At 39.2% G+C, this 12051-nt stretch overlaps 2 protein-coding genes across 2 annotated transcripts in view; both read left to right on the forward strand.

Moving 5' to 3' along the window:
- Positions 1-12051, forward strand: part of LOC126372119 (ATP-dependent RNA helicase DDX42) — a 329796-nt gene that overhangs the window by 111690 nt on the left and 206055 nt on the right. The gene's annotated exons all lie outside the window — the stretch shown is intronic.
- Positions 6519-12051, forward strand: part of LOC126372131 (uncharacterized) — a 43831-nt gene continuing 38298 nt past the window's right edge. The window contains exons 1-2 of the mRNA XM_050017730.1: positions 6519-6698; positions 6807-7326. Of these exons, the coding sequence (XP_049873687.1) occupies positions 6519-6698; positions 6807-7326 (700 nt within the window). The remainder of the gene's footprint in view (positions 6699-6806; positions 7327-12051) is intronic.

Below are 12051 nucleotides of genomic sequence, written 5' to 3' on the forward strand. Positions count from 1 at the left end.
TTATATTACCTGAGAAAATACTATTCTATTGGAAAACGAAAGCCAGTGCGGATTTTTTCTTTACTCTTTCCGGGAATATGAAGATGTTGGTATTATGTTGAATTGCAGTTTCTCATCGGAAATTATATTACTTATAAAATAATATATATAATATATAATATGAGGAGCTCGGTGGCGCAGCGGTTAACGCGCTCGGTCTGCGATTGTTGAAGTAAAGCAACTTTCGCAAAAAAAAAAGTTTTCATCTCGAGCTCCTCCGTGCTTCGGAAGGCACGTTAAGCCGTTGGTCCCGGCTGCACTAGCAGTCGTTAATAACCATCAATCTGCACTGGGCCCGCGTGATGGTTTAAAGCTCGATCTCCCTACCCATCCATAGGGAAGGCCCATGCCCCAGAAGTGGGGACGTTAATAGGCTGATGATGATGATAAAATAATATAAGCTCATGACTATAGACGTAAGGCCGGCTGCTATTGATGACTACATTTTTCTTAATTATAACTACATTTTCTTGATTTCACCGACGTAGAGACATAACAGAGTACCTATAAAGGTACTTATAATTGAATATAATTAAAAAAAATAAAAAACAAAAATAAATAAACTAATAAATTATTGAATAGAATATTTTATTGATTTGAATTTGTGTGAAGAATTTTTGAATGTGTACTATATTTATTGATAATAATATACTTAGCGTGTTAAGATTTAGTTGGTCCGTCGTGGGTACTTTCTATTGATATTCTATAAACTACGTAATTAAAACGAAACATGACGTCATGTGACCAAAAATTGCCCATAATGAAGTTTAAAACATAGTTCTTTTATTGTTGTAGGCGAGTTTTCAACGGTTTAAAACGGCAACATTTTGTTTGACCCTGACTTGGCTCATGTAACGACTACTCACTTACCAGTAAGTAGTAACCGGGACTAACGGCTTAACGTGCCTTCCGAAGCACGGATCATCTTACTCTCGGACAATCAGGTGATCAGCCTGTAATGTCCTAACTAATAAAAGGACCACAAAGTAATTATTGTGATATGTCCCCACTGACTGAGCTCGACGTGAGGCCAACGCTTAACTACTGGACCGCGGAGGTCGAAAATAAAAAATAGAGTTAAATAATAGTTCTTAATAACTCGTTAGATGGCGCTTATCTATCTATGTTACAAAACGTTACAATACTGGTATACTTTTTCGTATAACATTTTTTTTTTGACGTGACTTATTGTAGATTTGCCGCAGATGGCATTAACTACTTGGCCGGACAAATGGGGAGCGCTGAAGGCTCTCACCCCGTACAACGTTTAAGACAACAGGCCTGAGGGTGCCCAGTTGGGCGCGAACCTCGGCTTAGGGCGTCGTCTGAGAGGAAAAATATTTGAAAGAATTAATCGACCCTAGTGGGTCGATAGCGATAAGCGCTGAATGAGGGAAATCGTCGACCACGCCGGCGGGGTCGGTATCGGGGACCTGAAGTGTTTGGTGTCGCGAGCTGATTGGTCGGGATCGTATATTACGTCCTTCGGACGCCGTTTCGTATAACAATTACCCTACAGATGATATGTCATGACATGACGTAGTAGGGATGAACAATTTGTCACACTTTCCTCATATATTTTTCCCTGGGTAGTCGCTGTATTGATAACATCGCTTGAGGAAAATAATATCTCAAGTTCTATGTGCTCGCTAGAAATCTCATATATATTTTATAGGTTAAATATTGTTAGGATTGGGGTGTAATGTTGTTAGTGACTGTGAGGGCTGGTTTTCTGAGGATGTAGATGACAGTTAAAACGTCCAGAGTGCCAAAACTCACTGAATTTAATTTAAATTCGTAGAAACAGTAGGATACTGTAGTTCAATAGAGCACAAGAAAATCGGAAGTGACGCGACAAATGTTCTCATAGTCATCATCATCAATTGATCATCAAAACGTACAAGACTATAAAAGGTTAAAAATAAACAAAGGTAAAGAAAGAATAATCGTTTCCTTCATGCCCTATCCCACAATTTATCGATCGATTCTAACAAAAAAATATTGTTCATAATAAAACCACTGGTACGGTCACGAGCATTGATATGTATACACTTTGGTACCATCATCATCATCATCATCAGCCCATTAACGTCCCCACTGCTGGGGCACGGGCCTTCCCTATGGATGAATAGGGAGATCGGGCCTTAAACCATCACGCGGGCCCAGTGCGGATTGATGGTTATTAACAACTGCTAATGCAGCCGAGACCAACGGCTTAACGCGCTCGGACTGCGATTGTTGAAGTAAAGCAACTTTCGCAAAGGCCGGTCATAGGATGGGTGACTTTGGTACCATTTCACATTAACTTTTTTACAAATTGAACTGTAAGTCTCACTAAATGTCAAATATGTTAGTGCGACAGAGTCCTAAAGTGGGTACATTATATTGCTCATGACTGTACATCGACCCTTATAGTTTTAAATGTAGGTATTCCGATATAGTCTCAATTCAAGCTCACAATCTTGTATAGCTCCTAACATTAGTTAGCTAGAAGCGTTCACCACTACACATACATTATACATAATGTATCTGTCCTTATCTCACGTGCCTGTGTTGAGAGGGACAGATAAGCACGCCCGCAGACGTAGACGATCGCTTAGTGCCCGTTAAGTGTTGCTGTTATCTGTTAAGTTAGATCTAGGTGAAACTATAGGCAAGTTGGACATACTATATTGTCAGCACCACCCAAATCCCCTGGTAGTTGCGGCTTCCGAATACATCCCGCTCAGGGACGGTACTGAAAAATATCGGCGCCCGAACTACGTCATATACGATCCTGACAACCCGATTACTCTAGCCATAGAGGCCGCCAATCAGTTCGCGACAACAAAAACTTGAGGACCCCGATGCCGACCACGCCGGCATCGGGGTTTATTTTACATTTTCACTAACACAGTTGGCTCGACCATTATAGACGGCGATACGGCTCACCACCTACCACGTTGGTCTAAGGGATCTTACAGACGAACTGCAAGTTGTGAACAGCAGAGGCTACTTCAGCGTCGTGAGCCCAATGCTCTACCACTGGACCACGGAGGCACTTAAGAAACTAATAACCAAAATATAGCGACTGGAAATCAGCAAATAGTTGAAATGGTACAAAGTTTTGTGGTTACTAACTTCTAGCGAAGATTCAAGATGTGGCTTAGTTTAGGCTGTATCTGAAGGTATATAGCCTCTTGTAATCCAAATAGGCCATATCCAACATATAATTCTCTGATAAAGAATGACTCGTGTATTTCACCCCTACCCGTTCAGCTTTTGTCTCCATCCATCTTACTTCGTTTAAACTGTCAGGACCAACCTACGGGGCCTTGCGAATCGATGAAAAGGTATCATCTACCTACGTATATATAAGTAGTACGGTCACGAGCATTAATATGTATAAGTACACTTTAGTACCATATCGCATTAACTTTTTTGACAAATGGAACTGTAAGTCGCACTAAATGTCAAATATGTTAGTGCGACGGAGTCTTAAAAAGGATACATTATATTGCTCATGACTGTAGAATGAGCTACCTGACAAGTTGACAACCTAGTCAAATATGATACTTTTTACGAATCGTCAAAACGAAAGTTTTCTTTGGAATTTGTATGGAAATACTGTCCTGTGATATTGGGTGAGAGCCATCAGCGCTCTCCATTTATCCGGCCAAGTAATTAATGCCATCTGCGGCAAATCTACAATAAGTCACGTCAAAAATAAAACTGTCCTGTGACGTCATCAATAAAAACGGTCGAACATAGAACTCATTGTCACTGAATTCATAAATAAAATTCGAAAATAAGTCGAAACGTAAAATGAGATCGATTTTTGATCATCTTAGCCTGGCTTCTTCATCTTAGACGATATAGTGACTAGGATTGAGAAGGGAATGTTAGGTTGGTTTGGACACGTAGAGCGGATGAAGGATAATAGGATTGCAAAAGCGGTATATAAAGCGAAAGTTGATGGTAGGGCTGGCAGAGGACGACCGAGAAGGACTTATGATGACCAAATTGGAGATGTCCTTAGAAAAGGTTCAATACGATCTACTCTGAACCGGCGTGCGTGTATGAAGCGATTGATGAATGTGGAGGAAGCAAGAGAAGTGTGTTAGGATCGAAGCAAATGGAATTCTATAGTCTCTGCTTACCCCGGTGGGAAATAGGCGTGAGTTTATGTATGTATGTATGTAGACTGGCTTCTATTTCTAGATTAACATTTTATAATTTATCTTTGATCCAAGTCAAATACCCAATTATTACATTAGGAACGGGATTCTCTTAAAATGCATAATGTTTTTGTCATAATTTTAATTATCATAATCCTTTTTGCATAACGTTTTTTAGCATAATAGTACTTTTCCATAATAACATCTAGGTTTACTGGTTTGTTAGATATAACTTATTTTTGGACTAATATTTGTTGGTATTTTGATTCGCATATAAATAGGTATCCATAATTCTTTTTTAGAATAATAGTGTTTTGACATAATTTTTACAAGGCATAACAGTAGGTTAGGGTGCGGCATCATTATTGTCATTAATTATTATGCTTATAGTAGTATGAGTTTCAAAATTATGCTTAAAAAGTTATGACAAATTAATACTATGCGTAACTAATAATAGGACAAGTAACAGTATGCCATAGGAAACTGTTACATAAAATTTTATGAGTAAAAATGGAGAACCGTTAGGAACTGTACATGACATTTTTCACGTTAATTCTTCTGATATCATCATCATCATCAGCCCATTAACGTCCCCACTGCTGGGGCACGGGCCTTCCCTATGGATGGATAGGGAGATCGGGCCTTAAACCATCACGCGGGCCCAGTGCGGATTGATGGTTATTAACGACTGCTAATGCAGCCGGGACCAACGGCTTAACGTGCCTTCCGAAGCACGGAGGAGCTCGAGATGAAAACTTTTTTTTCGTGGTCATCCATCCTATGACCGGCCTTTGCGGAAGTTGCTTAACTTCAACAATCGCAGACCGAGCGCGTTTACCGCTGCGCCACCGAGCTCCTCCCTTCTTCTCATATATTTGTTTAAAATTTTGTATTTAATTGTATATCTGACTACCCCAATTGGGATATAGCCGTGAGCTTTATGTTATGTTATAAACATGACGAGGCTAAATATCGACTGCCGAATAAGCAATTTATACTTCGAGCCACCATGGTGTCCTAGTGAGATAGGTTCCAACCAAACTTTTGAGTAATATTAAAAGGGTGACATTTTATAAATAAGGTTACTAACATCTCTGAGACGGGCGCCATCGCCCGTTTTGCCGCCAAAATTACCATTTGTCACTGTCAAAGACAAAGTAGAATGGTGATATTTTAAGCGTTACTTAGCTTTTTTTGTTGAATATACTTATATTTTAAGTTTTCCGATTCATCTCTGCCATGGAGAGCAATTTTCAAAAGAAAATAATTATTTATTTAAGTACCTACATACGAGTAAAAACATCTCTCCCAACTCGCATTGGAGCAGCGTGGTGGAGTATGCTCCATACCCCCTCCGCTTGATTGAGGGGAGGCCTGTGTCCAGCAGTGGGACGTATATAGGCTGTTTATGTTATGTTTATTTACATAATTCTATAACAATATCTGTTCAGGTATACCCAATGCGACATTGTAACATAAATGCGATTAAATATTTCATAAAACAAAGTATAGATAACATCTAGTACAGTCATGAGCTATCATGTACCCACTTTAGAATTTAGAACCCTGTCGCATTATCATATTTGACATTTAATGAGACTTACGGTTTAATTTGTCAAAAAATTTAATGTGACTTGGATTCGAAATGTATACATATAAGTACTCGTGACCGTACACACTGAGCTCCGGACAAGTAGTTAATGCCATCTGCGGCAAATCTACAATAAGTGACGTCAAAAAAAAATACACACTGATATTTCGAGACCGCTTAAACGTTTAGGTTAGCTTAGCAGCATGTTTATTTATGTACTTACAGTACATTGAGTAGCCGTTTTTCGTTACGAAAATCAGAGAAAATTAACTTCATGCTATGTAGAAGTAATTTCCCTGATTATTACTTAAATTAAATTATTTATTAATAATCACTAGTACGGTTACGGTTACTAATATGTATCCACTTTGAGACCATGTCACATTAACTTTTTTGAAAAATTAAACCGTAAGCCTCATTAAATGTCAAATATCATGATGCGACAGGGTTCTAGAGTGGGTACATGATATTGCTCTGTACATCGACTAATTGTACATCGAGTAGCCTCCTCATTAACCAATGCTTTTGAACTTTCGTCTTAAAAAGAAACATAAAATTTCTTAAGAGGAAAGGAAAATGTACTTTGTCGTCAGTGCCATTAATCAGGACTGCACTTAAAACTTCTCTTAATAGTTCCTTTTTGTTCACAGGTCAAAGAAATGTACTCGAAACTTCTCTGAGAGCAGCGAACAACTCAGTAATACAATGAAAACTTGATAAACGACGTCAAAATGACTAATGTAAAGTTAAAACTGATGTTCTTCCTTCTCAGCGCTCTGCTGACCGCAGACATAGTGCAAGCTCGACCGTATTCCGACAACACAACAGACATAGTAATACAATATAATAATAATAACACATTTAATATACCTGTAAATCCTAATTCTGATATCCTAATAGTAGGAACTGAAGCGACAGACGAAGAAGTGAACCAGAGAACGAACAATGCTATGGATGCTATGATGACAGCTGAGCAGGACAGAGATGAAGACCTAGCGAAGAAGGTCATGAAAGAACAGAAAAACATCCCCGAAGATCCAGATAAGAACCAAAAACTGAACAAACATCTTGATGCTATCATAACGGCGGAGCAGGACAGAGATGTCGAGCTGTCACTGAAGTACACAAAAGAGGATCAAAATGTATTGGAAGTGACGCGACTGGGTGCGGATGCAATAGAAAAGCAGCTGAACACGTCCAGTCCTCTTCTTGACGAGCTTATAGGTTCAGAAACTGATAGAGATGGGACTCTGACAGACATAATGTTCAGGCCAGAATCGGAAGCATTCGTTGAGCCGCCACGTTTCGAATTCCTAATCGCGGGAAAAATTAACGAAAGTGATAACAGTAACAAAAGTGTCAGTGTGAAAAGTGATAATACTTTAGACAGAGACAAAAACAGTAGTGACTTACTGAGAAAAGTGGACTATGTTGAGTTGGTTGAAGTGTTGAAGCCGTCAAAAGGCGAGAATAAAAGTGCTTATAATTTGTTGAATATCACAGCTAATGAGGTGGATAATGACCTAGCACCGGATACAAGTGAGTGTTCACATTTTGATTACTTTAAAAATGTTTAAATAGACAATAATTGAATTAGGATTATGTCTGTAGCCTCCGTGGTCTAGTGGTTAGAGCGTTAAACTCACGATCTCGGGTTCGATTCCCGATGGGGACATTGTCGAAATCACTTTGTGAGACTGTCCTTTGTTTGGTAAGGATTTTTCAGGTTTGAATCACCTGATCGTCCGAAAAAGTAAGATGATTCCGTGCTTCGGAGGGCACGTTAAGCCGTTGGTCCCGGCTATTAGCCGTAAAAACACCTTCACTAACCCGCAGTGGAGCAGCGTGGTGGAGTATGCTCCATACCCCTTCCGGTTGATTGAGGGGAGGCCTGTGCCCAGCAGTGGGACGTATATAGGCTGTTTATGTATGTCTGCAGTACCTAAGTTGAAGAACAAAACATAGGTTTAAATTGTGTTGCAGAAATAGTTAAGGACAATAACCAACTTTATCTAAAAGAGACGTTGAAAGCCTCGACGAAAATATCGTCATTGTCAAAAGTGTCCATGGTGTTTTTAGACTTTGTAACCTCTCGCCTCTACTGGATATTACAGACTGATCACCTAATTGTTCAATAGTAAGACGATCCGTTCTTTGGCAAGTTAAGTCGTTGGTCCCGGTTACTACTTACTGGCCCGGAGCTAATCGTTAATAACCAGTTTAATCTAAACCGTATATCGTAACGTAGATGCGACAATATAATTAGTTAAGTGTATAACGGCCTCCGTGGTCCAGTGGTTGAGCGTTGTGCTCACGATCCGGAGGTCCCAGGTTCGAATCCCGGTGGGGACAAATCACAAAAAATGACTTTGTGATCCCTAGTTTGATTAGGACATTACATGCTGATCACTTGATTGTCCAAAAAGTAAAAAGATCCGTGCTTCGGAAGGCACGTTAAGCCGTTGGTCCCGGTTATTACTTACTGATGTAAGTACGTAGTCGTTATATGAGTCATGTCAGGGGCCTTTGGCGGCTTAATAGTAACCCTGACACCAGGGTTGATGAGGTTGGTAGTTCACCTCACAACCCACACGATAGAAGAAGAAGAAGTGTATATTTAACGGTTCGCTTTACCACTGGTACGTCTTGACGTCGCCTTTGAGATAGTTAAGTACTATAATTGTCTAGTGTGTACAGGGTGTTAGTGACATGGGCCTTTGGCGGCTCAATACTTACCCTGACACTAGGGTTGATGAGGTTGGTACTCCACATTACAACCCACACGATAGAAGAAGAAGTGACATAGTGACGAAAACTTTGAGGGATGATTCAGACCATGATTCTGAGTTGATATCAAGTGGAATTTTACATTGCAAAAGTATGGAATGGAAAATAATAAAAAGCACTAAACTTTTCATAAATTTTCTGACAGGATATTCCACTTGATATCAACTCAGAATTATGGCTGAGCTTAAAATGAGCTTTACAGGAATAAGCACCAATGTCTAGTTCTACTGATACTTTTAACATAATTCAATTCCATTCTGAACCTAATACTCGTGTGTACTTATATTATAAATGATGAATAAATACGTCGCCCAATAGCTTTGACCCTTATAATCCCGTTTGCTGATTTTCCCTCTTTACTGAACAGCACTCCATTACGAGGGTCACATAAGGGTAAACACGGTTAATTTATTAAAATGACTGGACGTTAAACATTAAATCTTGCATGTTTGTTTTTTAGGTATTATTAACGTCTGTTGCAATTAACAATGGCAATTATTAGCTCGAGCGGAAGGAAACCACTGCCCTATTTTTCCCTAAAAAGTAGCATGGAGAATGCTACACCGACAAGAGCGTGGCTCTTAAATTAGTGATGTGATGAATTATTAGCTCGCCTACAAAGACCAAAAATTGGCAAAATAATTTGTGTAAAAGCGAATTTTGGTAACGTTGTAGGTAATGAAACAGTACTGGATTTGGAGAAGCTGTTTTGGGAATTATTATTAAAAATTTTGGTCAATATAATTTATTGCAGGATTTTGTGAATTCTGGTCAAGCGTACACCCTGACCTTCTGTCAATAAATTCACAATTACAAGTACAAAATTAATCCATTAAACAATGATAAATCACAAAAGACCTCTCGCATAAACCTCGCATTTTTGTCGTTCGAGGCCTTTGACAATTTAACGAGGGGGTGGTTAAAATTTATGAGCATATTATAGTCCGGTGTCGACCCGCTAAGGGCAGTGGACTTGGGATTAATGTTGGCCGAGCATTGTGGATGTTGGTCCAAGTTGGCCACAGATAGACCTTAAATAGGAAGATGAAAATATTTGGTCTATCTTCTTCTATCGTGTGGGTTGTGAGGTGGAGTACCAACCTCATCAACCCTGGTGTCAGGGTTACTATTGAGCCGCCAAAGGCCCCTGACATGACTCATGATTTGGTCTATAATTAAAAGACTTATCAAATGTTTGTGTTTATGGTTAATATACACATACACAAAGAATGTCTGCCTTAGTGCAGTATCATAATAAAGAAAAATTATAAGTACTTTAATAAATTTATAATACATAGGTACATAAGATGAGGCCTATTTCCCGTTGGGGTACGCAGATACCTTTTATGTTTGACATGACTTATTGTAGATTTGCCACAGATGGCATTACTTGGCCGGACAAATTGGGAGCGCTGATTGGTACGCAGAGACCATGAGCAGGTTGGTCATATATAGATTTAACCATAAGATTTTCATGTGAAATATAAACCCGAGTCTTTATAAGATAATCTAGTTGGAAATTCAGATATGTAATCTTACATCTAGAATGTGTATAATCATTTTCTCATTATGCATGTATGTATTATCTAGTGCTCAAAAACAAAAATGTTTAAGTTACGAAAATGCTGCAGTTTGATGAGGTAGTACATCAATTACTATTGAATGTCAATTTTTTTCTCCTTTAAACAAATACTTAATATGAAATTGTATTCAGTCATTCATTTTAATAAAACTCTACAAGTATTGGTGTTAGTTGGTGGAGGTTGGTCAGAGGATAGAATTTATATTCAGAGCAGACACGGCCTCTCAGCAACGAGGCGATAAAGCGGGTCATGTTCCATTGTAGAGCTCTGTAGAGATACGTTTTGGGTAATACTTTCTAAAGTTAACAGGGATAGCCTAATGGTTACTAACCGTGCTCGGGCCTATCGTCCCAACATTGTCCGGGTTTCCGATGTGAGATTTTTTGCGACTGTCTTTTTTATGACTTTACAGACAGTTAAAGTAGTGGAATAGAATAGACACACAAACAAAACAAAAAAAATGGATTGTGTGCAATAAAGTGTTTTATTATTATTATTTGTATGTCGTTTCCATATCTCGAGCTCCATAGAGTCCCGGACTTTTGGAAGGCGTGTGTGGGGCCGAAGCCAACACGTAGAGGCCCCTCAAGACAATTTAATCTAAATGTGATGTGACACCAACCGGCGATTATCCCTGTATACACTATGGGAGTGCACCCAAAGACAATACCCGGTTCGTGTAGGACTATTGCAGATGGGAACAAAGGGAACTGGGCTATTGGGTTAGGGGTTAGTGGACCGGATGCTGGGGCTATGGGGGCTATGGTGCCTGCTCGACCAATGTTGGTAACATGGATACAATGAGCAGGCGGTGACTCGCCACTCACTTATTATTATAATTATTACAAACACTAACGCCACGTTCTTGTCGGTGTAACATTCTCCATTCTTGTCTGTCAAAGGCCAATTCTTTCTCTTCCTTATACGTCACGACATTCACCTTTTTGTTCACCTTCTCTTTAATCTGTGCCATGTCAGCTCTTCTTGGTCTTCCCCTTCCTCTCTTTTCTTGTAGCTTTCCTTCTATGATGTTTTTAATAAATTCGTCGTGTCTTATTAAGCGTCTTCTCAGTTTTAGTTTAGTATTTTGTAATTTATCTTTGACCATTTGATGAGTTATCTTTTTTGGTTCAGTACGGTCTTTCTTTTTTGGTCTACTCTAAACCGGCGTGCGTAAGTTTCTTGGACATAGAGCGGATGAAGGATAATAGGATTACGAAAGCAGTATATAAAGCGAAGGTTGGTCAGGGCTGGCAGAGGAAGACCTAGAAGGACGTACATTGACCAAATTGGAGATATCCTTAGAAAAGCTACAGTACAATTTACTCTGAACCGGCGTGCGTGTATGAAACGATTGATGAATGTGCAAGAGAAGTATGTCAGGATCGAAGCAAATGGAATTCCACGGTCTCTACTTACTCCTGTGGGAAATAGACCCGGTGTAATACCCAATTTGTTTTGTTCAACTTTTAATATTTTAGACAAACGAAAAGACCTGTGTGCACTGAAAATATTTTGAATGTCAGTTTCATTTAATTATGATTTATTTCTGACAAACGTGATTATTAAATGGACTACAATCGTCTAAGTACCTTTAAGAAACATAGCTTAAAGCTGTAATTAATTGCCTAAGGTCAGTTACCTCAGGAAAGGGACAGAAAATTCAATTTCCGTTGTGACTTGAATAAAACAATACTGTTTTCCTGGATTATTAATAATCATTGTCAGGTTTTCAATCTTTTTCTTCTATCGTGTGGGTTGTGAGGCTTACCAACGTCATTAACCCTGGTGTCAGGGTTACTCTTGAGCCGCCAAAGGCCCCTGACATGACTCATGTAACGACTACGTAAGTACGTACTTATCAGTAAGTAGTAACCGGGACCAACGGCTCAAC

This window comes from Pectinophora gossypiella, chromosome 13 (genome assembly GCF_024362695.1).
Source record: "Pectinophora gossypiella chromosome 13, ilPecGoss1.1, whole genome shotgun sequence".
Taxonomy (NCBI): domain Eukaryota; kingdom Metazoa; phylum Arthropoda; class Insecta; order Lepidoptera; family Gelechiidae; genus Pectinophora; species Pectinophora gossypiella.